This window comes from Salvelinus namaycush, chromosome 18 (genome assembly GCF_016432855.1).
Source record: "Salvelinus namaycush isolate Seneca chromosome 18, SaNama_1.0, whole genome shotgun sequence".
NCBI lineage: Eukaryota > Metazoa > Chordata > Actinopteri > Salmoniformes > Salmonidae > Salvelinus > Salvelinus namaycush.
The window spans coordinates 27155425-27180926 of NC_052324.1; the positions used below are offsets into that span (position 1 = coordinate 27155425).

General features: G+C 42.7%; 1 protein-coding gene across 1 annotated transcript in view; it reads right to left on the reverse strand.

Annotated features, from left to right (window-relative positions):
* Positions 1–11958: 11958 nt before the first annotated feature.
* Positions 11959–25502, reverse strand: part of LOC120062891 (whirlin-like) — a 52221-nt gene continuing 38677 nt past the window's right edge. The window contains exons 9-12 of the mRNA XM_039012958.1: positions 24651–25314; positions 24099–24280; positions 21706–21831; positions 11959–12153 (exon numbers count right to left, since the gene is read on the reverse strand). Coding sequence (XP_038868886.1) covers positions 11959–12153; positions 21706–21831; positions 24099–24280; positions 24651–25314 — 1167 coding nt within the window. The remainder of the gene's footprint in view (positions 12154–21705; positions 21832–24098; positions 24281–24650; positions 25315–25502) is intronic.

Below are 25502 nucleotides of genomic sequence, written 5' to 3' on the forward strand. Positions count from 1 at the left end.
TGGGCTGTAGCTAGCAGTACAGTTACAGTAGTTGGGCTGTAGCTAGCAGTACAGTTACAGTAGTTGGGCTGTAGCGAGCAGTACAGTTACAGTAGTTGGGCTGTAGCGAGCAGTACAGTTACAGTAGTTGGGCTGTAGCTAGCAGTACAGTTACAGTAGTTGGGCTGTAGCTAGCAGTACAGTTACAGTAGTTGGGCTGTAGCTAGCAGTACAGTTACAGTAGTTGGGCTGTAGCTAGCAGTACAGTTACAGTAGTTGGGCTGTAGCTAGCAGTACAGTTACAGTAGTTGGGCTGTAGCTAGCAGTACAGTTACAGTAGTTGGGCTGTGATGACCAACCATTGGAAAGTTATTCCTCTTCATTTAGTTTAATTTTTGTCCCAATTTCCAGTGCAGCGTTGACACTGTCATGATGCAAACTCATTTATTGGCGTTGTTGTTGTTACAGTTGTTGTTGTTTTTGTTTACTCTATAGTAGGGTTATCTATTATTTCTCAAGATAGATTAATATCAGTGTATTTGATCAGAATTCTATGCTTGGAAGTAATTTATCACAAACAATACACGTTCATGTACTAAAGCTCTAATAAAGTTGCTTCAAAGAAAATGCTGATGTTTTAGTCTGTTACATTATTACATGAAATGCATATCGGTAAACAGTTTAGTCATTGTGGGATGGATGGGTTGGACTGCTGCTGATCCTCTATTGACGTTACAAACTATCTGGGTGGTTCAAGAAAAATGTCTGAGAGGCTAGTGCATAATTTAGTACAAGGTCCCCTGAACTAAACTGGAAGACTTTGATAGTAATACTGTAACATTGTAATGTATGTCAATTATAATAATATTGCAGTACCATTTACAACCACTGGAGAGAAGCATTGGCATATAAACATAATAGCAGCCCGCAGAACATGGCTTTGCTTTGACAGCCCGGACGAGCCAACATACACTATATATACAAAAGTTTGTGGACACCCCTTAAAATTTGTGGATTTGGCTTTTTCAGCCACACCCGCTGCTGACAGGTATATAAAATGGAGCACTCCATTGACAAACATTGGCAGTAGAATGCCCTTACTGAAGAGCTCAGTGACTTTCAACATGGCACCATCATAGGATGCCAACTTTCCAACAAGTCCGTTCGTTAAATGTATGCCCTGTTAGAGCTGCCCCGGTCAGTTGTAAGTGCTGTTATTGTGAAGTGGAAACATCTAGGAGCAACAACGGCTCAGCCGCAAAGTGGTAGGACACACAAGCTCACAGAATGGGATCGTTGAGTGCTATGGCGCGTAAAAATAATCTGTCCTCAGTTGCAACACTTACCACCGAGATTCAAACTGCCTCTGGAAGCAACGACAGCACAATAACTGTTCGTCGGGAGCTTCATGAAATGGGTTTCCATGGCCGAGCAGCCGCACACAACCTAAGATCCCCATGCTCAATGCCAAGTGGCTGGAGTGGTGTTAAGCTTGCCACCATTGGACTCTGGAGCAGTGGAAACGCGTTCTCTGGAGTGATGAATCACACTTCACCATCTGGCAGTCCGACAGACAAATCTGGGTTTGACGGATGCCAGGAGAACGCTACCTGCCCAAATGCATAGTGCCAACTGTAAAGTTTGGCGGAGGAGGAATAATTGTCTTGGGCTGTTTTTCATGGTTTGGGCTAGGCCCCTTAGTTCCAGTGAAGGGAAATCTTAACACTACAGCATACAATGACATTCTAGATTATTCTATGCTTCCAAATTTGTGGCAACAGTTTGGGGAAGGCCCTTTCCTGTTTCAGCATAACAATGCCCCCATTCACAAAGTGAGGTCCATACAGAAATGGTTTGTTGAGATCGGTGTGGAAGAACTTCACTGTCCTGCACAGAGCCCTGATCTCAACCCTATGGAACACCTTTGGGATGAATTTGAAAGCCGACTGCGAGCCAGGCCTAATCGCCCAACATCAGTGCCCGACATCACTAATTATTTTGTGGCTGAATGGAAGGTAGTCCCCACAGCAATGTTCAACATCTAGTGGAAAGCCTTCCCATAAGATTGGAGGCTGTTATAGCAGATAAGGGGGGACCAACTCCATATTAATGCCCATGATGTCGGAATGAGATGTTCGACAAGCAGGTGTCCACATACTTTTGGTCATGTTGTGTACTTCTCCAGCTTTTGAATATTGTGGGGGTTGCTTCAAGCAACGATATATTTGCGTGAATGGTAAGAGACCTACATTAGTACAATTATTCATTCTACAACAGGATTTCAAGCAGTGAAGCAACTTCTAGTTGCAGCTATATTTACATTTCTCGCTGATTATCTCCGTACATAGTCATGAGTGAATGCATAGCCAAAATAGAACTCCTACCCGGCTTAATATACCAGTACAGTACACCCAGAGTCATATGTGCTGTCCTGTTTGCTAGCTTTATAATACTAGTCTCTCTGTGGAGCACTGTGAGGGAAGCTCAAGGCCATAGAGACTGCAGCAGAACACAGGAAATGCACCTGCCTATAGGCAGTGGCTACTGAGCCAATTGAATAGACACTCCCTTTTATGGTGGCAGTATATTCTTCATAGTCCCTGAAGGAATAAATAAAGTTGTATTGAATTGAACATTTAATTGAGGATGTTTCAATGTATCATGAAATGGAAAATGTCTGAATAAAATATGTATTTTGAAATGTTCTAGCTATATTCAACCTAACCAGGCAAACAAGATTCAAAACATGAGTTGGTAAATCTTTATTCAATTCAATTCAGTGTTGTACTGCGATGCACTCTATAGACTTGAGGAATATGTCTGATCTTTTAGTGCAGTAAGCATTAGGTTATGATTGTACACCTCTAAGACCGTCAGCTGTGTATGATAGGCTGCTACAACTAAAGCTCTAAAACATTAGCCTGGTCCCAGATCTGTGCTTGGTTGGTCTCGCCAACTCCGTTCTCCATTGCTGTCATTGTCAAGACAAACGTTGGCATGACAAAGAGTTGGTATGCTAGCACAAACAGACTGGCACTCAGGCTAGGTCTAAAACATTGTCCAGTCGGATTCTTTCCCATACAGCTTGAGCCTACTCCTGGGCAACATAAGGTATAGAAACAAGAATCAAGATGACGCAGACTTGTATATAGTCTACATTAGATCTGCATAGGGGTTTTCATCTTATCGTATGTGTCCATTCTAGGCGTTGTTTTGGTGCAAAGAAAAATCCTTAAGCGATGTGGCATTGGCCCACCTTCCCCTGCTATAGTTAATACAATACACTTGTCGCAAATGGCCCTCTATTCCCTTTATAGTGTGCTACTGTTGAGCAGAGCCCTAATGGAGTAGTGCACTGTAAAGGGAATAGGGTGCCATTTGGGACAAAATCACGATTAGTCAATTTGCTTCTTATGTGATTGTTACCCAACTAGAACCCGAGAAAGTACATTCTAGAAAGTGACAGCAGACAGGAATAATACTGTGATATTGTTTGTAGTTGTGTGATTCTGTCAAACAGTAATTGAATGTCTCTCTCTCTCTTTCTCTCTAATATATGTATATATATATAATTATGTCTATAAATGTATTTACAGTGTATACTTTATATGTGGACAAGATATGAAGTATGTATCATGTCTGGACGGTTTGCATTCACAAAAACGTTGTCATTTTTACAATATTAAAAAATACCAATATAAACCTTCTGTCTATCATCATTTATTACAAGCTTATTGAAACATCTATGATCAGTTGTTTTATACAACCTACAATACTCTACTCTCTTGTTCAATCTTATACTCTGTAATACATTTTATATAATCATATGCTCTCTTTTATACTCTTACTAACTATTACTAGAGTTAATTGATACTGAATCCACAGGCCTGCTGCTACCTGGAGCATCCCCAAATACAACAGGAAGCCTTAGAATCCACGGTAATATCTTCCTACACTATCCTGATATATGGGTAGCGTCTCAAATTACACCCTATTCCCTATATGGTCAAAAGTAGTGCATTATATAGGAAATAGGGTGGCATTTGGGTTGCAACCTCTCTCTCTCACACACAGTGTTGATTATGGCTGAATACAACTGCCTCCACCCCTGCTCTGCTTGTAGTGAGTCAGTTACCTATAATTGAAAAGTTATCTCGCTGTATAACAATGAGTTAGCAGTCTGTTGACTAATTTCCATCTCTGACTTAGCTTACCATCTCTGACTTAGCTTACCATCTCTGACTTAGCTTACCATCTCTGACTTAGCTTACCATCTCTGACTTAGCTTACCATCTCTGACTTAGCTTACCATCTCTGACTTAGCTTACCATCTCTGACTTAGCTTACAGCTCCCATGAAGTGCCTTTGCTAAGTTTTCAGAATTGCATCTCCTGAACACAAAGTAAAGAAAAGTAACTATTGTTATAAATAACACATAAATGGATGCAAGTCAATTAATACAATCCATTTTAAAATGTGATCCTTTTACATACACAGACTATCTAACATTACATTATAAATAGCTCCAATCCTCTTAACTCTTGAAGGTGTCTCAGTGCCATATACACTAAATATTATATACATGTACAGAAGTATGGGTGCAGGAGTTCATTAAACATTACAGACATTATACAAAAAGTATTTTAGAGATGGCATAAAGGTATAGTTCGACTAAGATTAGATACAATTTATATCCATTGTCAAAGCACCATCTTGGTATAACCACTGAGGGGAGAGCTGCTCCTAAAGGCAGACCATTTGGAGAGTAGAAAGCAGGGAGAATGAAAAGCAAGCGGCTAAATGTAATGACATCATTGATGACATTACACCAGTTCAATGACATTAGGTTCTATTGGTGAGCTCTTAGGTTATATTAAAGTATATTGGTGGGTTCTTCTTAGGTTATATTAGGTTATATTGGTGGGTTCTTCTTAGGTTATACTAGGTTCTGTTGGTGGGTTCTTAGGTTATACTAGGTTCTATTCGTAGGTTATACAGTGCATTCTGAAAGTATTCAGACCCCTTGACTTGTTCCACATTTTGTTACGTTACAGCCTTATTCGAAAATTGATTAAATTGTTTATTTCCATCATCAATCTACACACAATACCCCATAATGACAAAGCAAAAAACGTTTTTAAAAATGTTTTGCAAATGTATATAAAAATACATAATAAACTGAAATATCACATTTACAGAAATATTCAGACCCTTTACTCAGTACGTTTTTGAAGCACGTTTGACACACCTGTATTCAGAGGTGTCACGCCCTGACCATAGATGTAACGGATTTCCTCCTCCTCTTCATCCGAAGAGGAGGAGCAAGGATTCGACCAAAATGCAGCGTTGGAATAGGACATAATGAATTTATTTAACAAGACAAAAAACGAACTAACTTGAATAACTAACAAAATAACAAAACGGAGTAGACAGACCTGGACATGAGAACTTACATGAAACACGAAGAACGCACGAACAGGTACAGACTACAACAAACGAACGAACGAACAAACAAACCGAAACAGTCCCGTGTGGTGCATAGACACAGACACGGAAGACAACCACCCACAAACAATCAATGTGAAAACACCTACCTTAATATGGCTCTCAATCAGAGGAAATGAAAACCACCTGCCTCTAATTGAGAACCATATCAGGTCACCCTTTAACAAACATAGAAACACATAACATAGACTACCCACCCAAACTCACGCCCTGACCGTCAAACACATAGAAAATAACAGAAAACCGGTCAGGAACGTGACAATAGAGAGCTTCCGGCGACGTTTCACAGTCCGGAACCTCCTGAGACGGTCCGTGGTCCGGAACCTCCTGATACGGTCCGCGGTCCGGAGCCTTCAGCGACGGTCTGCGGTCCAGAGCCTCCTGCGGGGATTCTCAGTCCAGAGCCTCCTGCGACGGTCCGGAGTCCCCGGCGACGATCTTCGGTCCGGAGTCCCCGGCGACGATCTACGGTCCGGAGTCCCCGGCGGCGACCCACGGTCCGGTTCCTCCGGCGACGATCCACGGTCCGGTTCCTCCGGCGACGATCCACGGTCCGGTTCCTCCAGCGACGATCCACGGTCTGGAGTCCCCGGCAACGATCCACGGTCCGGTTCCTCCGGCGACGATCCACGGTCCAGTTCCTTTGGCAAAGATCCACGGTCCGGAGCCCCCGGCGATGATCCACGGTCCGGAGCATCCGGCGACGCGCCAGGCACCGGAGCCGCTCCCGATGGTAGATGCCCACCCGGACCCTCCCCTATTGCGTCAGGTTTTACGGTCGGAGTCCGCACCTTTGGGGGGGGGGGGGGGGGGGGTACTGTCACGCCCTGATCATAGAGAGCCTGTTATTCTCTATGTTGGTTAGGTCGGGGTGTGACTAGGGTGGGTCATCTAGATAATTATATATCTATGTTGGCCTGGTATGATTCCCAATCAGAGGCAGCTGTTTATCATTGTCTCTGATTGGGGATCATATTTAGGCACCCATTTCCCCTTTGTGCTTTGTGGGATCTTGTCTAGGTATAGTTGCCTGTGAGCACTACTCTGAGCTTCACGTTTCGTTTGTTCGCTTTATTGTTTTTGTTATTTGAGTTTTCTCTTCCTAATAAAAAGGATGGAAACATACCACGCTGCATTTTGGTCCAGTCCTTATGACGATCGTGACAAGAGGTGTAAAGTACTTAAGTGAAAATACTACTTAAGTATCTGTACTTTACTTTTCTATTCATATTTTTCACTAATATTGTACTTTTTACTCCACACATTTTCCTTGACACCCAGAAGTATTTGTTACGTGTTCAATGCTTAGCAGGACAGGAAAATATTCCAATTCACGCACTTATCAACTGAACATCCCTGGTCATCCTTATTGCCTCTGATCTGGCGGACTCACGAAACACACATGCTTTGTTTGTAAATTATGTCTGAGTGTTGGAGTGTGCGGTGTGCCCCTGGCTATCCATTAATAAAAAAACAAGAAAATGATGCTGGTTTGCTTAATATAAGGAATTTGAAATGATTTATACTTTTACTTTTGATACTTAAGTATATTTTAAACCAAATACTTTTAGACTTTTACTCAAGTAGGAATTTGCTGGGTGAATTTTACTTGAGTCATTTTCTATTAAGGTATCTTTACTTTTCCTCAAGTATGACAGTTGGATACTTATTCCACCACTGCCTGTATTTGGGGAGTTTCTACCATTTTTATCTTCAGATCCTCTCAATCTCTGTCAGGTTGGATGGGGAGCGTCACTGCACAGCTATTTTCAGGTCTCTCCAGAGATGTTCGATCGGGTTCAAGTCCGGGCTCTGGCTGGGCCACTCAAGGACATTCAGAGATTTGTCCCGAAGCCACTCCTGCGTTGTCTTGGCTGTGTGCTTAGGGTCGTTGTCCTATTTGAAGGTGAACCTTCGCCCCAGTCTGAGGTCCTGAGTGCTCTGGAGCAAGTTTCCATCAATGATCTCTTTGTACTTTCCTCTGTTCATCTTTCCCTCAATCCTGACTAGTTTCCCTGCCACTGAAAAACATCCCCACAGCATGATGCTGCCAACCCCATGCATCACCATAGGGATGCTACCAGGTTTCCTCCAGACGTGACGCTTCACATTCAGGCCAAACAGTGTCTCCTGACCCCTCCTGTCTCTGCCTCCAGTATTGATGCTGCAGTAGTTTATGTGTCGGGGGCTAGGGTCAGTCTGTTATATCTGTCTTATCCGGTGTCCTGTGTGAATTTAAGTATACTCTCTCTAATTCTTTCTCTATTTTTCTCTCTTTCTTTCTTTCTTTCTTTCTCTCTTTCTCTCTTTCTTTCTCTTTCATGGAGGACCTGAGCCCTAGGACCATGCCTCAGGACTACCTGGCCTCATGACTCCTTGCTGTCCCCAGTCCACCTGGTCGTGCTGCTGCTCCAGTTCCAACTGTTCTGCCTGCGGCTATGGAACACTGACCTGTTCACCGGACGTGCTACCTGTCCCAGACCTGCTGTTTTCAACTCTCTAGAGACAGCAAGAGTGGTAGAGATACTCTGAATGATCGGCTATGAAAAGCCAACTGACATTTACTCCTGAGGTGCTGACATGTTGCAACCCCGACAACCACTGGGATTATTATTATTTGACTCTGCTGGTCATCTATGAAAATTTGAACATCTTGGCAATGTTCTGTTATAATCTCCATCCGGCACAGCCAGAAGAGGACTGGCCACCCCTCATAGCCTGGTTCCTCTCTAGGTTTCTTCCTAGGTTCTGGCCTTTCTAGGGAGTTTTTCCTAGCCACCGTGCTTCTACACCTGCATTGCTTGCTGTTTGGGGTTTTAGACTGGGTTTCTGTACAGCACTTTGTGACATTAGCTGATGTAAGAAGGGCTTTATAAATACATTTGATTGATTGATTGAGGCCAAAGAATTCAATCTTGGTATCATCAGACCAGAGAATCTTGTTTCTCATGGTCTGAGAGTCTTTAGGAGCCTTTTGGCAAACTCCAATGTACCTTTTACTGGAGATTGGCTTCTGTCTAGCCTCTCCACTATAAATGCCTGATTGGTGGAGTGCTGAAGTGATGGTTGTCCTTCTGGAAAGTTCTGGAACTCTGGAGCTCTGTCAGAGTGACCATCGGGTTCTTGGTCACATCCCTGACCAATGCCCTTCTCCCTGATTGCTCAGTTTGGCCTGGCGGCCAGCACTAGGAAGAACCTTGGTGGTTCCAAACTTCTTCCATTGAAGAATGATGGAGGCCACTGTGTTCTTGGGGACCTTCAATGCTGCAGACATTTATTGGTACCCTTCCCCAGATCTGTGCCTCAACACAATCCTGTCTCGGAGCTCTCCGAACAATTCCTTCGACCTCATGGCTTGGTTTTTGCTCTGACATGCACTGTCAACTGTGGGACCTTATATAGACAGGTGTGTGCCTTTCCAAATCATGTCCAATCAATTGAATTTACCACAGGTGGTCTAGAATCAAGTTGTAGAAACATCTCAAGGATGATCATTGGAATCAGGATGCACCTGAGCTCAATTTCGAGTCTTATAGAAAATACTTATGTAAATAAGGTATTTCTGATTTTAATACATTTGCTACAATTTCTAAAAACCAGTTTTTGCTTTGTCATTATGGGGTAGATTGATGAGGAACATTTTTAATTTAGAATAAGTCTGTAACGTAACAAAATATGGAAAAAGTCAATGGGTCTGAATACTTTCCAAATGCACTGTATTAGACTATATCGGTGGGTTTTTCTTAATTCCAGTATGTTCTATTGGTGGGTTCTTCTTGGGCTATTTTAGATTCTATTGGTGAGTTCTTCTCAATGCTTTTAGGTTCTATTGGTGGGTTCTTCTTGGGTTATTTTAGATTCTATTGGTGGGTTCTTCTTGGGTTATTTTAGATTCTATTGGTGGGTTCTTCTTGGGTTATTTTAGATTCTATTGGTGGGTTCTTCTCAATGCTTTTAGGTTCTATTGGTGGATCCTTAGTTTCTATTACGCTTTTTTGGTGGGTTCTTCTATGCTTATTTTTTAATGCTATTACAGTTGAAGTCGGAAGTTTACATACACCTTAGCCAAAAACCTTTAAACTCAGTTTTCACAACTCCTAACATTTAATCTTAGTGAAAATTCCCTGTCTTAGGTCAGTTAGGATCACCACTTTATTTTAAGAATGTGAAATGTCAGTAGTAAATAGTAGAGAGAATGATTTATTTCAGCTTTTATTTATTTCATCACATTCCCAGTGGGTCGGAAGTTTACATACACTCAATTAGTATTTGGTAGCATTGCCTTTAAATTGTTTAACTTGGGTCAAACGTTTTGGGTAGCCTTCCAAAAGCTTCCCACAATTAATTGGGTGAATTTTTATTTTTATTTATTTTTTATTTATTTTTTAATCCCATTTTCTCCCCTATTTTCGTGGTATCCAATCGCTAGTAATTACTATCTTGTCTCATCGCTACAACTCCCGTACGGGCTCGGGAGAGACGAAGGTCGAAAGCCATGCGTCCTCCGAAGCACAACCCAACCAAGCCGCACTGCTTCTTAACACAGCGCGCCTCCAACCCGGAAGCCAGCCGCACCAATGTGTCGGAGGAAACACCGTGTACCTGGCCCCCTTGGTTAGCGCGCACTGCGCCCGGCCCGCCACAGGAGTCGCTGGAGCGCGATGAGACAAGGATATCCCTACCGGCCAAACCCTCCCTAACCCGGACGACGCTATGCCAATTGTGCGTCGCCCCACGGACCTCCCGGTCGCGGCCGGCTGCGACAGAGCCTGGGCGCGAACCCAGAGACTCTGGTGGCGCAGTTAGCACTGCGATGCAGTGCGCTAGACCACTGCGCCACCCGGGAGGCCTAATTGGGTGAATTTTGGCCCATTCCACCTGACAGAGCTGGTGTAACTGAGTCAGGTTGATAGGATCCTTGCTCGCACACGCTTTTTCAGTTCTGCCCACACATTTTCTATAGGATTGAGGTCAGGGCTTTGTGATGGACACTCCAATACCTTGACTTTGTTGTCCTTAAACCATTTTGCCACAACTTTGGAAGTATGCTTGGGGTCATTGTCCATTTGGAAGACCCATTTGCGACCAAGCTTTAACTTTCTGACGGATGTCTTGAGATTTTGCTTCAATATATCCACATAATCCTTCCTCATGATGCCATCTATTTTGTGAAGTGCACCGGTCCTTCCTGCAGCAAAGCATCCCCACAATATGATGCACGGGGGTGCCGTGCTTCACAGTTGGGATGGTATTCTTTGGCTTGCAAGCATCCCCCTTTTTCCTCCAAACATAACGATGGTCATTATGGCCAAACAGTTCTATTTTCGTTTCATCAGACCAGAGGACAGTTCTCCAAAAGGTACGATCTTTGTGCAGTTGCAAACTGTAGTCTGGCTTTTTTATTTTGGAGCAGTGGCTTCTTCCTTGCTAAGCGGCCTTTCCAGTTATGTTGATATAGGACTCGTTTTACTGTGGATATAGATACTTTTCTACCTGTTGGGATTGATTTGCACTTTTCGCACCAAAGTAAGTTCATCTCTAGGAGACGTAACGCGTCTCCTTCCTGAGCAGTATGACGGCTGCGTGATCCCATGGTGTTTATACTTGCGTACAATTGTTTGTACAGATGAACGTGGTACCTTCAGGCGTTTGGAAATCGCTCCCAAGGATGAAGCAGACTTGTGGAGGTCTACAATTTTTTTTATGAGGTCTTGGCTGATTTCTTTTGATTTTCCCATGATGTCAAGTAAAGAGGTACTGAGTTTGAAGGTAGGCCTCGAAATACATCCACAGGTACACCTCCAATTGACTCAAATTATGTCAATTAGCCTATCAGAAGCTTCTAAAGCCATGATATCATTTTCTGGACTTTTCCAAGCTGTTTAAAGGCACAGTCAACTTAGTGTATGTAAACTTTCGACCCACTGGAATTGTGATAGAGTGAATTATAAGTGAAATAATCTTTCTGTAAACAATTGTTGGAAAAATGCATTGTGTCATGCACAAAGTAGATGTCCTAACCGACTTGCCAAAACTATAGTTTGTTAACAAGAAATTTTTGGAGTGGTTGAAAAATTAGTTTTAATGACACCAACCTAAGTGTATATAAACTTCCGACTTCAACTGTAGTTTCTATCGGTGGGTTCTTCTTAAAACAGGATATCGTGCATTTGAGCTTTTTAACACTACATGGCCAGCCTGGTAAGTTTGTATATAGGGACAACAATGTGGGGAGGGAGAAGGGGCTTACAGGAGAATAACGGATTGTCTTAATGTTGTCCCCAGGTGCAACACTCCATCAAACTTCTCCCTCCTTCCGTTCTCTCCTTCTCCTCCTTCCTCCATCTGTTCCAGCTCTCTAAAGTGCAAAGTCCTGCTGAAGCCCCTGCAGGAAAACGGGAACAAGCATCAGTTCAGTTGGTCCCTTCTTGTTTCAGTCTCTTTTCTTCTGTGCGGTGCCGAAATACGACCCCGCTAAAGGCCTTGCAGTAGGGCTGTGTTAAACTCGGTAACCAGGAAGTCAATGTGGTCCTTCTCTTTAGTCTTGAAGGCCTCAGCGATGATGCGAGCAGCGTCCCGGTGCTCTCTACCCCTCAGGGAGACCCCATTCACCTCCAGAATCACCTGTCCCACCTTCAGCTGCCCACAACTGTGTGCCGAGCCCCCCTTCTATGAGAGAGAGAGAGAGAGAGAGATCAAATAATCCCTTTCTGTAGACAGGACGTGTTCTTGATAGAGAGAAGAGACAGAAGATACGAAGGGAAAGAAAAGAGGAGAGCATTGTTTTGGATTCAAGGAAAGTTAGAGGTAAAGGTAGAGGTAGACGTAGAGGTAAAGGTAGCGGTAAAGGTAAATGTTGAGGTAGTGGTAAAAGGTTGTGGTAGAGGTAGAAGTAGAGGTAGAGGTAGAGGTAGTGTTAGAGATAGAAGTAGACATAGAGGTAGTGTTAGTGGTAGAGATAAAGGTAAAGGTAGAGGTAGTGGTAGAGGTAGAGGTAAAGGTAGTGGTAGAGGTAAATGTTGAGGTAGTGGTAAAAGGTTGTGGTAGAGGTAGAGGTAGAGGTAGTGTTAGAGATAGAGGTAGACATAGAGGTAGTGTTAGTGGTAGAGATAAAGGTAAAGGTAGAGGTAGTGGTAGAGGTAGAGGTAAAGGTAGTGGTAGAGGTAAATGTTGAGGTAGTGGTAAAAGGTTGTGGTAGAGGTAGAAGTAGAGGTAGAGGTAGAGGTAGTGTTAGAGATAGAGGTAGACGTAGAGGTAGTGTTAGTGGTAGAGATAAAGGTAAAGGTAGTGTTAGTGGTAGAGGTAAAGATAAAGGTAGAGGTAGTGGTAGAGGTAGTGGTAGAGATAAAGGTAAAGGTAGTGTTAGTGGTAGAGGTAAAGATAAAGGTAGAGGCAGAGGTAGTGGTAGAGGTAAAGGAAAAGGTAGAGGTAGTGGTAGAGGTAGTGGTAGAGGTAGAGGTAAAGGTAAAGGTAAAGGTAGTGTTAGTGGTAGAGGTAAAGGTAAAGGTTGAGGTAGAGGTAGAGGTAGTGGTAGAGGTAGTGGTAGAGGTAAAGGTAGAGGTAAAGGTAAAGGTAAAGGTAGAGGTAGAGGTAAAGGTAGAGGTAAAGATAAAGGTAGAGGTAGTGGTAGAGGTAAAGATAAAGGTAGAGGTAGTGGTAGAGGTAAAGATAAAGGTAGAGGTAGTGGTAGAGGTAGTGGTAGAGATAAAGGTAAAGGTAGTGTTAGTGGCAGAGGTAAAGATAAAGGTAAAGGTAGAGGTAGAGGTAGTGGTAAAGGTAAAGGTAGAGGTAGAGGTAGTGGTAGAGGTAGAGGTAAAGATAAAGGTAAAGGTAGAGGTAGAGGTAGTGGTAAAGGTAAAGGTAGAGGTAGAGGTAGTGGTAGAGGTAGAGGTAAAGGTAAAGGTAGTGTTAGTGGTAGAGGTAAAGGTAAAGGTAAAGGTCGAGGTAGAGGTAGTGGTAGAGGTAAAGGTAAAGGTAGAAGTAGAGGTAGATGTAGTGGTAGAGGTAGAGGTAGTGGTAGTGGTAGTGGTAGAGGTAAAGCTAAAGGTAGAGGTAGTGGTAGAGGTAGTGGTAGAGGTAGTGGTAGAGATAAAGGTAAAGGTAGTGTTAGTGGTAGAGGTAAAGATAAAGGTAGAGGTAGAGGTAGAGATAAAGGTAAAGGTAGTGTTAGAGGTAGAGGTAGAGGTAGTGGTAGAGGTAAAGATAAAGGTAAAGGTAGAGGTAGAGGTAGAGGTAGTGGTAGAGATAAAGGTAAAGGTAGTGTTAGTGGTAGAGGTAAAGGTCGAGGTAGAGGTAGAGGTAGAGGTAGTGGTAGAGGTAAAGGTAAAGGTAGAGGTAGTGGTAGAGGTAGAGGTAAAGATAAAGGTAGAGGTAGTGGTAGAGGTAAAGATAAAGGTAGTGTTAGTGGTAGAGGTAAAGATAAAGGTAGTGTTAGTGGTAGAGGTAAAGATAAAGGTAGAGGTAGAGGTAGAGGTAGTGGTAGAGGTAAAGGTCAAGGTCAAGGTAGAGGTAGTGGTAGAGGTAAAGGTAGTGGTAGAGGTAGAGGTAAAGGTAGTGTTAGTGGTAGAGGTAAAGGTAAAGGTCGAGGTAGAGGTAGAGGTAAAGGTAAAAGTAGACGTAGAGGTAGAGATAGAGGTAAAAGGTAAAGGTAGAGATAGACGTAGAGGTAGAGATAGAGGTAAAAGGTAAAGGTAGAGGTAGATGTAGAGGTAGAGATAGAGATAGAGGTAAAAGGTAAAGGTAGGGGTATAGGTAGAGGTAGTGTTAGTGGTAGAGGTAGAGTTAGTGGTAGAGGTATATGTAAAAGGTAGTGGTAGAGGTAGACGCAGAGGTAGACGCAGAGGTAGAGGTAGAGATAAAGGTAAAAGGTAAAGGTAGGGGTAGAGGTAGAGATAGAGATAGAGGTAAAAGGTAAAGGTAGAGGTAGAGGTAGAGGTAAAGAGCGAAGGGAGGAATGATGTAGAGCCTTGTGTCTTGTGGACTAGTGGTAGAGGTAGTGGTAGAGGTAGTGGTAGAGATAAAGGTAAAGGTAGTGTTAGTGGTAGAGGTAAAGATAAAGGTAGAGGTAGAGGTAGAGATAAAGGTAAAGGTAGTGTTAGAGGTAGAGGTAGAGGTAGTGGTAGAGGTAAAGATAAAGGTAAAGGTAGAGGTAGAGGTAGAGGTAGTGGTAGAGATAAAGGTAAAGGTAGTGTTAGTGGTAGAGGTAAAGGTCGAGGTAGAGGTAGAGGTAGAGGTAGTGGTAGAGGTAAAGGTAAAGGTAGAGGTAGTGGTAGAGGTAGAGGTAAAGATAAAGGTAGAGGTAGTGGTAGAGGTAAAGATAAAGGTAGTGTTAGTGGTAGAGGTAAAGATAAAGGTAGTGTTAGTGGTAGAGGTAAAGATAAAGGTAGAGGTAGAGGTAGAGGTAGTGGTAGAGGTAAAGGTCAAGGTCAAGGTAGAGGTAGTGGTAGAGGTAAAGGTAGTGGTAGAGGTAGAGGTAAAGGTAGTGTTAGTGGTAGAGGTAAAGGTAAAGGTCGAGGTAGAGGTAGAGGTAAAGGTAAAAGTAGACGTAGAGGTAGAGATAGAGGTAAAAGGTAAAGGTAGAGATAGACGTAGAGGTAGAGATAGAGGTAAAAGGTAAAGGTAGAGGTAGATGTAGAGGTAGAGATAGAGATAGAGGTAAAAGGTAAAGGTAGGGGTATAGGTAGAGGTAGTGTTAGTGGTAGAGGTAGAGTTAGTGGTAGAGGTATATGTAAAAGGTAGTGGTAGAGGTAGACGCAGAGGTAGACGCAGAGGTAGAGGTAGAGATAAAGGTAAAAGGTAAAGGTAGGGGTAGAGGTAGAGATAGAGATAGAGGTAAAAGGTAAAGGTAGAGGTAGAGGTAGAGGTAAAGAGCGAAGGGAGGAATGATGTAGAGCCTTGTGTCTTGTGGACTCCTGTCTGTCAGGAAAAATAAGGACAGTGACATCAGAACGGAGACATCAGGACAGAGACATCAGGACAGAGACATCAGAACAGAGACATCAGAACAGAGACATCAGAACAGAGACATCAGAACAGTGACATCAGAACGGAGACATCAGGACAGAGACATCAGGACAGAGACATCAGGACAAAGACATCAGAACAGCGACATCAGGACAGAGACATCAGGACAGAATCATAAGTCTAGCTGAGAACAGAGGAGGCCATGGCAGGAGGGGGCTGATAACCCAGACAGCAGGGCAGGCAGGCTCAGCCCTGGGCACTTAGCGCCAGAGCCTGTACCCCTTAGTGCTCTCACTGTTCCTTTACTGCTTCCTACTTTACTGCTTCCTACTTTACTGCTTCCTACTTTACTGCTTCCTACAGCACATTCAACTAAGTTTAGTGAAAAACACAACCACATATCACAGTTATTGCAAGTAGACCCTTCTTCGAAATAGTTATCCACTATCAACAGAATTAGTGCCAGGAAGATTAAAATCAAGTCTGGGATGTGAGTGCAAGAAAGAGGCTAAACAATACTTTTGGACAGCAGAAGTAGTTCCCACTTAAGTTGAAGCACTACGCTGTCTACCCTCATTACGACAGAGGGGGAAGGCATTCCAACCATCTAACAAGATGGCACTCTAGCTGCTGCTGCATAGACTTGAAATTGGCTGTGCATGTTATGGCAACCCATTGTGTGTTATGGAAAACCATTGTGTGTTATGGAAAACCATTGTGTGTTATGGAAAACCATTGTGTGTTATGGCAAACCATTGTGTGTTATGGCAAACCATTGTGTGTTATGGCAAACCATTGTGTGTTATGGCAAACCATTGTGTGACAACTTCTTCTCCTTAAAGTTCTCTTGATAATATTCTAATGGCACCAACTTACCAAATGTAAAAATGCTCCATATCATTCAGGCAGTCAAACAGTCAAATCCCATTTCTATTCTCTGGCTGTCCTATCCTGACATAACCTTTTCAACAATATCACATACAATTACTTGTATGATGATTCAGGGCCAACCAAAAGTCTCCATCTCAAATGGCATCGTATTCCCTCTATAGTGCACTTCTTTTGACCATGGCCCATAGGGACTATATACAGGGAATAGGATACCATTTGGGACGCAGATATTGACTGTTATTTAATCATACTAATGGTGGTGAAACATAATTTATGTAATGAGGCAGTAGTATCTGTGCCATGTCAGTTGGTGGGCCTGCAAATGCCTGGGGAACCATCAGGACTCTATTGGACTACAGAGATTTATGGGGGCTGCTCGTGAGGAGTCATTCTTATGGAAATCACTGCACGACTGTTATACAAACCCCTCAATCAGACTATCCATATCTTGTGAGTCTGAAATAGGTACGAGGATATTCCGCACATAAAAGACTGCAGAAACACACTATGTACTGTAGTGCATGTCTTTTGACCAGAGCCCTCAGCTCAGAAGTTGTGGACCTTCTATGCAATAGTGTGTCCTTTGGGAAGCAACCTCAGTGTATAATATGAAAACGCATGCTGTACTTGTAGATACATTATTGTTAAATGAAAACAAAAGATGAATAACGTTTGAATTTAGGTCCACTTCAGTCGCCACATCTGTCCACGCCCGTCCATAACATCCTGTTGACCTGAATAGATCACCCAAGACCTCTGACACTAACCAGGTGGTAGAAAACTTTCTTCAACAAAGTTAAACATCCCCAGGAGAGATTCCTTGACCTGCTTTGTAATTATTATCAATGCAAATATAGGTTGTTATTACGCACATAAACAGATGTTCTGGGAAGCTCACATTTAAGATGAAAGAGAAAATGGTAATGTCTCTGTTTTTCTCCCCAATTTTGTGGTATCCAATTAGTAGTTACAGTCTTGTCTCATCACTTCAACTCCCGTATGGACTCGGGAGAGGCGAAGGTCGAGAGCCGTGCGTCCTCCGAAACACAACCCAACCAAGCCGCACTGCTTCTTGACACAGCGCACACTTAACCCGGAAGCCAACCGCACCAATGTGTGGGAAGAAACACCGTACACCTGGCAACCGTGTCAGCGTGCACTGCGCCCAGCCCGCCAGAGGAGTCACTAGTGTGCGATGGGATAAGTACATTCCTGCCGGCCAAACCCTCCCCTGACCCGGACGACGCTGGGCCAATCGTGCGCAGCCCCATGGGTCTCCAGGTCTCAGCTCGCTGTGACAGAGCCTGGACCCAGAATCTCTAGTGGCACAGCTAGCACTGCGATGCAGTGCCTTAGACCACTGCACCACTCAAGAGGTTTCTCTGTCATGTTTGATGCTTGCTGTAATCCATATTGCACTCATTAATACTACAATACGTATCAATACGCACAGACCTTTAGCCTGTCTAGGACAGGGGTTCCGCTAGCGGAATGTTTCGACAAAATTGCAGAAATGTAATTATTATAAATATTTAACTTTAATTAAATCAGAAGTGCACTACACCAAATGAAAGCTAAACCTCTTGTTAATCTAGCCATCGTGTCAGATTTCAAAAAGGCTTTACTGCGAAAGCAAACCATGCGATTATCGATCACCAGACAAAACATTACGTACAGTTACCAGCCAAGTAGATTAGTCACGAAAGTCAGAAATAGCAATAAAATTAATCAATTACCTTTGAAGATCTTCTTCTTTTGGCAATACCAAAGGTCACTACGAAACAATAAATTGTCGTTTTGTTCAATAAATCCATTTTTATAGCCTAACACGAAACATTTTGTAAACGGCTTGTGTCGTGAATTCAGTGTCCTTCAACTTTGAACGTAACAGTCGATGTAATTACTCACTCTAAACGGACGTTTATCGAGCCATGTTTGGTTTCATTGCAATCCTCTGTTTGTTAGTAACACAGCCATACTTCATTGTTCTTTTCCCGGGACATATTGACCGAAAGGAACTGATTTGAACACACCAAACTATGACCTCATTGCGCACCAATGATATGACCAGTTCTTCATTGATTGACTGTATTTCGGACCAATGACCACTGATCGTCTTGAAATCTAGCTTGGTAGATAGCCAATGAGCTGAGGTAAACGGCAATATGTAATGGTTCTATCCGGGAAGACTAGCCTTTGTGGGAAACTCGAGCGTAAACACAGCCATTCGCCATTGAAAATTCTACCAGAAGCAGCCACACTGGTTACGCGCAGCAGTATTGTTTTGAGAGCAATTTCAGAGAAGAATTATGGCGAGTAAATCTGTAAAAGACAAAGTCAAAGACAAAATATACAGATCTACACGATATTATTGAAGAAATTGACAGGGAAAATGACAGTAAATTACTCCAAGATGATTCAGATAGTGAGAATACTTTTGACTCGCAAGCTGAGGAGATGTTCTTGTACGGAGAAGATGCCATGTTGGATTGGTGAGTCCCGTTGTTTGAAATTAATAATATCAAATATTATTCGAGTTGTTTTGGAGATATTTGTATTTTATTTGCCATATATAAAAATATAATCAGTAATGAAATGTGTAACGAAATCTGTAAAGTACACATTGCTCTACATTGTGGGTGGGTGTATGTCTGTGTGTCTGTGTCTGTGTCTGTGTGTCTGTATATATTAGATATTTTTTACATTTAATTTTATCTAAACATGGAATGGAACAGCTCCTCACCATAGTGATTGTTTCCCTACTCTATATATAATCTGTGTCTGTGTCTTTATTTCACAGTCCCAGCGATTCTGATTGGGAGCCCATACTGCCAAGGTGCCCATCCCCCACTGAAGCTGGTCCATCCAGCTGGACCCCTGCTGTCTCCGGCACCACACCTACCCCCGCCCGGCCATCTAGAGGTGTGAAGTCGGTGACAAAGAAGCGGAGGAAGGGAAGTGTGGAACCTGCTGGCAGAGCGGAGGAGGGTCGTTGGCACTCTGTGCTGGAGGAGGATGTGGCCCCACCACCTCCAATATTCAGACCAAAAAGGCCACCAGGACCTCAGCTGGACATGACCTCCAATACAGCCCCATACAACTTTTTCAGTTGTTTTTCACCTCGGTAGTTGTTGATTCCCTGGTGATGAACACTAATAAGTACGGAGCTAAGAAGCAGGAAGGCAAGACAGAGACATGGAAGCCCATTTCCATGTCAGATCGTTTTTGTTACCTTTCTATTGTCATTTACATGGGTCTTGTAAAGCTAAAAACCCTGAAGGACTACTGGAAAACTGCACCCCTCTATCAATTGCCTTTCCCCACCACGGTCATGTCATGCAAAAGGTTTCTGACAATCTCACGGGTGCTTCATATCAGTGACCCAAAAGTTGATGAGGACAACGAAAAGAAGTGAGGCACGGCAAGGTTTGATAAGCTCTGCAAAATTAAACCGCTCTTCCACAACATCGTTGAGGCCTGCAAGACTTATATTCAGCCCGCCCAGAAGCTTTCCATAGATGAGAGGATGGTAGCCTCAAAGGCCAGAATTGGCCTAAAACAGTACATGCATAACAAACAAACTAAATGGGGTTATTTCTGTGATTCTGTGTATGCATACACGTGCAATTTTTTGTCTATGAGGGGAAGAGCAGTTGTGCAACCGGTAAGAGACTTAGCTATGACTCCGTTATGGAGTTATTCGATTTTCAGCTGCTAGGGAAGGGCTACAAACTGTTTGTAGACAACTTCTACACAAGCCCTACCCTGTTCACAGACCTGAGGAAACTGGAGATGTGGGCCTGTGGCACCATTCGGACCAACAGAGTGGGATTTCCGAAAACCAGGGTGAATGGCATGCCTAAGCGGGCTGATCGGGGTACCATGAGATGGATTCGCGAGGATGGCCTGCTCTTTGTGAAGTGGATGGATACCAGAGAGGTGGTCATGTGCACCACTATCCACAAGTCCTTCAGTGGTGATCACGTCGTCAGGCGTGTGAAGGGCGCTACTGGGGCATGGACCACCAAAAATGTCCCCATTCCAGCTGCTGTGAAGGACTACAAGAACAGCATGGGAGGTGTGGACCTGTCAGATGCGCTGATAGGCTACTATAATGTTCTCCACAAGACCATGAAATGGTACAAGACATTGTTTTATCATTTCATTGACATTGCTGTGGTGAATGCCTTCATACTCCAGAAGGAAATGGCTAAGAGCTGTGGACAGCCCCCCATCTCACAGCTAGCCTTCAGGGAGCTGCTCATCCAGGAGCTTGCTAGCTACAGCAAGACCACTGTAGCACCTTCTGTCCCCTCTACCTCTGTCCCTTCTGCTCCAACCAGTGGTGTTCACATGCCTAAATTCATCATTGTATGCAGGAATGTGCCTCAGGGCAAAAAGGGCTCAGCACCACCTGTTCGGTGACCCTCTGCTTCACACCAGAAAGAGACTGCTATGGGCTATGGCATCAGCAGCACAATATTAGGTAGAGGACTGAGGGTCTTCACATTATTGTACATTGAAGGTGTAAATAGTTACCCTTGTTATTTAAAAAGAAATATATATATTCCTTTTTTTTTTTTTTTTCAATTGTTCCCCAATATTTTGGGGGGGGATGTTAGATTTTTTGGGGGGTATTTTGTATATAGTTATTTGCATCAATGTATCACTGTACCAATTCGGCCACTTGGGTACATTTGGGAAACTTGTGAGGGACACCTGGGTGACTTCATGCTCAATGGCATGTACCTCACTCATTCCTGAAGGTATCTGTCTGAAACTTTGGTCAAATACTGTTGCCCACTTATGTTCTTATTTGAAATGATCCCCAGCATCATATCTGAATGTTTGGCTGTTCTTGTTCATTTGTAAGATGCAACAACAGTAAAAGAACAGAAATGGTCTGTTTATTTCCTTGTATTTTCTTCTACCAGATCTATTGTGTTATATTCTCCTACATTCAATTCACATTTCCACAAACTTCAGAGTGTTTCCTTTCAAATGATACCAAGAATATGCATATCCTTGCTTCTGGGCCTGAGCTACAGGCAGTTAGATTAGGGTATGTTTTCAGGCGGAAATTGAGAAAAGGGTGAGGGCTATCCTTAAGCACAACATGGGGGTTCTACATCCACATAGGAGGCTGTGGTTCTTACTATTTACTGACATCACAGTACAAAAGCCTTGTATAGTCTTCATTCTACATTCATGTTCAAAGTTATCCTAAATGTTATAATATGATAAGCTGATGCAGAATCATCTAGATATTCCCTATACAAGTGCACTTCTTTTAAATGAACCTCCTTGTCAAAAGTAGTGCACTACATAGGGAATAGGGTACCATTTGGGAATCAGCCTCTCTCTCACCTGTATGGTGACGATCCGTGGCAGTGGCTGCCGTGTGTTTGCCCCTCCCTCTATAGCGATGCCCAGAGTGTTGGCATTCTTTACCACACGTACCAGAGTAAGTATGGGCACTGGAGAGCCAGGCTGCTGCAGGGCACACAAGAAGACATCATAGAATAAAGACATAGAATAAGGACCTAGAATAAGGACCTAGAATAAGGACCTAGAATAAAGACCTAGAATAAGGACACAGAATAAGGACACAGAATAAGGACCTAGAAAACAGACCCAGAAAAAGGACATAGAATAAGGATATAGAATAATGACATAGAATAAGGACATAGAATAAAGATATAGAATAAGGAAATAGAATAAGGACATAGAATAAGGACATAGAATAAGGACATAGAATACGGACATAGAATAAAGACATAGAATAAGGACATAAAATAAGGACATAGAATAAGGACACAGAATAAGGACATAGAATAAGGACATAGAATAATAACATAGAATAAGGACATAGAATAAGGACATAGAATAAGGACAGAATAAGGACAGAATAAGGACATAGAATAAAGACATAGAATAAGGACAGAATAAGGACAGAATAAGGACATAGAACCAGGACATAGAATAAGGACATTTAATAAGCACATTGAATAAAGACAGAACAATGACATAGAATAAGGACATAGAATAAAGACATAGAATAAAGACAGAATAAGGACATAGAATGAGGACATAGAATGAGGACATAGAATAAAGACATAGAATAAGTACATGTAATAAGGACATAGAATAAAGACAGAATAAGGACATAGAAAAAGGACATAGAATAAGGACATAGAATAAAGACATAGAATAAGGACATGTAATAAAGACATAGAATAAGGACATAGAATACGGACATGAAATAAAGACATAAAATAAGGACATAGAATAAAGACAGAATAAGGACATAGAATAAAGACATAGAATAAGGACATAGAATAAAGACATAGAATAAAGACATAGAATAAAGACATAGAATAAGGACATAGAATAAGGACATAGAATACGGACATAGAATAAAGACATAGAATAAGGACATAAAATAAGGACATAGAATAAGGACACAGAATAAGGACATAGAATAAGGACATAGAATAATAACATAGAATAAGGACATAGAATAAGGACATAGAATAAGGACGTAGAATAAAGACATAGAATAAGGACATAGAATAAGGACAGAATAAGGACAGAATAAGGACATAGAATAAAGACATAGAATAAGGACAGAATAAGGACAGAATAAGGACATAGAACCAGGACATAGAATAAGGACATTTAATAAGCACATTGAATAAAGACAGAACAATGACATAGAATAAGGACATAGAATAAAGACATAGAATAAAGACAGAATAAGGACATAGAATGAGGACATAGAATGAGGACATAGAATAAAGACATAGAATAAGTACATGTAATAAGGACATAGAATAAAGACAGAATAAGGACATAGAAAAAGGACATAGAATAAGGACATAGAATAAAGACATAGAATAAGGACATGTAATAAAGACATAGAATAAGGACATAGAATACGGACATGAAATAAAGACATAAAATAAGGACATAGAATAAAGACAGAATAAGGACATAGAATAAAGACATAGAATAAGGACATAGAATAAAGACATAGAATAAAGACATAGAATAAAGACATGTAATAAGGAAATAGAATAAAGACAGAATAAGGACATAGAATAAAGACATAGAATAAGGACATAGAATAAAGACATAGAATAAAGACATGTAATAAGGAAATAGAATAAAGACAGAATAAGGACTTAGAATAAAGACAGAATAAGGACATAGAATAAAGACATAGAATAAGGAAATAGAATAAAGACAGAATAAGGACTTAGAATAAAGACAGAATAAGGACATAGAATAAAGACATAGAATAAGGAAATAGAATAAAGACAGAATAAGGACATAGAATAAAGACATAGAATAAGGACATAGAAAAAATACATATAATAAGGACATAGAATAGAAGAGTTGGAATAATGGCATAGAATGAGGACTAAAATACATAGAAGCAAGCTAAACACTAAGCCTAATCGACGGCGTTGAATGTTCTGTAATAATATATGCGTTTAGTATTTTTCTCAGTGTTACCAAGTGGGGCAAACCATGAATTTGTTAAAAGGCAAAACAGAGTGTCCTGAAACTCAGAGATTTATGAATGTCATGTTATGCGTCCCAAATTGCACCCTATTCCCTGTGTACTGCACTACTTTTCACCAGGGCCCTAAAAGCCCTGGTCAAAAGTAGTGGACTACAGTATAAAGGGAATAGGATTCCATTTGAGACTCATCCATGTTGTTTCTGTTGTTATATGGTCCCTTGGTGGGCCTCACCTGTTTGGATGCCAGTACTGCAGACCCCTGGGCCCCCTGCGGCCCTTGTGTGGCCTGGCTGGCCTGGTTCTTAGTTGGCCAAGGACTGCTGTCTTTACTGAGCCCTCGTGCCTCAGCAATGTCCACCCCACTGTCCTCACTCAGAGTCTGACCACTGTCTGACAGCTGGGACAATGTGGTGCCTGGATACATAAAGGAAAGTAGATTTGATTATATATACATGCATGTAAAGCCATACTCACAGGCAAGCACACAGACACACACAGGCACAAGTACACAGATACACACACACACATTGATCTTTACCTCTCTGCTGGGGCTCGGGCCTGACCTCAGCAGTCAGTCTGTGTGCGTCGGCCATGACAAACAAACGTCCCTGGCTGAGGGAGGGAGAGCAGGGGGAGCAGGGCCTGTCTGGACTACATGGGGGAGGTCCCAGCACAGAGAGAGAGGGACAGGGTGAAGGACAGGGGGAGGGAAAGGGGGACAGACATGGGGAGGGGCCAGGGGAGGGACAGGGAGAGAGACAGGGAGAGAGACATGGGGAGGGACCAGGGGAGGTAGCAGGCTTCTCATGGGAGCAGGATCTGAAGATGGGAAGCTTGATGAATTTGTCCTTGTTCTGAGGACCAGAGGGCTTGGGATGAAGGGAGCCAGGGCAGGAATGGTGGCCGGAGCTGGAGCAGCCGTGGTGTGTTTGGTGGGTGTGGTGGTCGGAGGAGGTAGTTGTGGAGATGTGGAGGGAGTTTTGGCAGGTGTGGTGAAGAGAGTTCATGGATGTGTCATTGCCAGAGCTTGGATAGACACTATGGCCAGTGCCAGGGTTGGGGGTGGTATGATGGCCAGGGTTGGGGGTGGTATGATGGCCAGGGTTGGAGCTGTTATGATGGCCAGGTTTGGAGCTGTTATGATGGCCAGGATTGGAGCTATTATGATGCCCAGGGTTGGGACAGGTGTGATGGACGTCAGAGCTAGGGGAGGTGGAAGTTTGGTGGTTGGAGAAGCTTTGGAAGGCTTTAAGGTGTTTGTGGTGACATTCCTGGTGCAGCCTGGTAGGGGCAGTAAAGACCAGGCCAGATTGGGAGTGTCTGGATAAGAGGTTCTTGGACTGCTCCCTCTCCCTGTCCCTTGGATGTCTGGGCTGGGTCTGTCCAGGTCCAGGGGGATGAGGAGGCTTGAAGAATGGAGGAGACTCAGCTGTAGACTGCACTTCATTCTAGAAACAAAAAGGGACATTGTACAGAATTCTTTTACAAACTAAAGTCTGTCTGATGAAGGTCACCAAATGTCGTTTTTTCATGGAGACAGTGTCACGCCTCACCTTTAAAATGCATTGTTCAAAAACATTAGCATTTAGTTATAATCCTGCACATCATAAAACCTGACTATGATTTCAATCAGTCT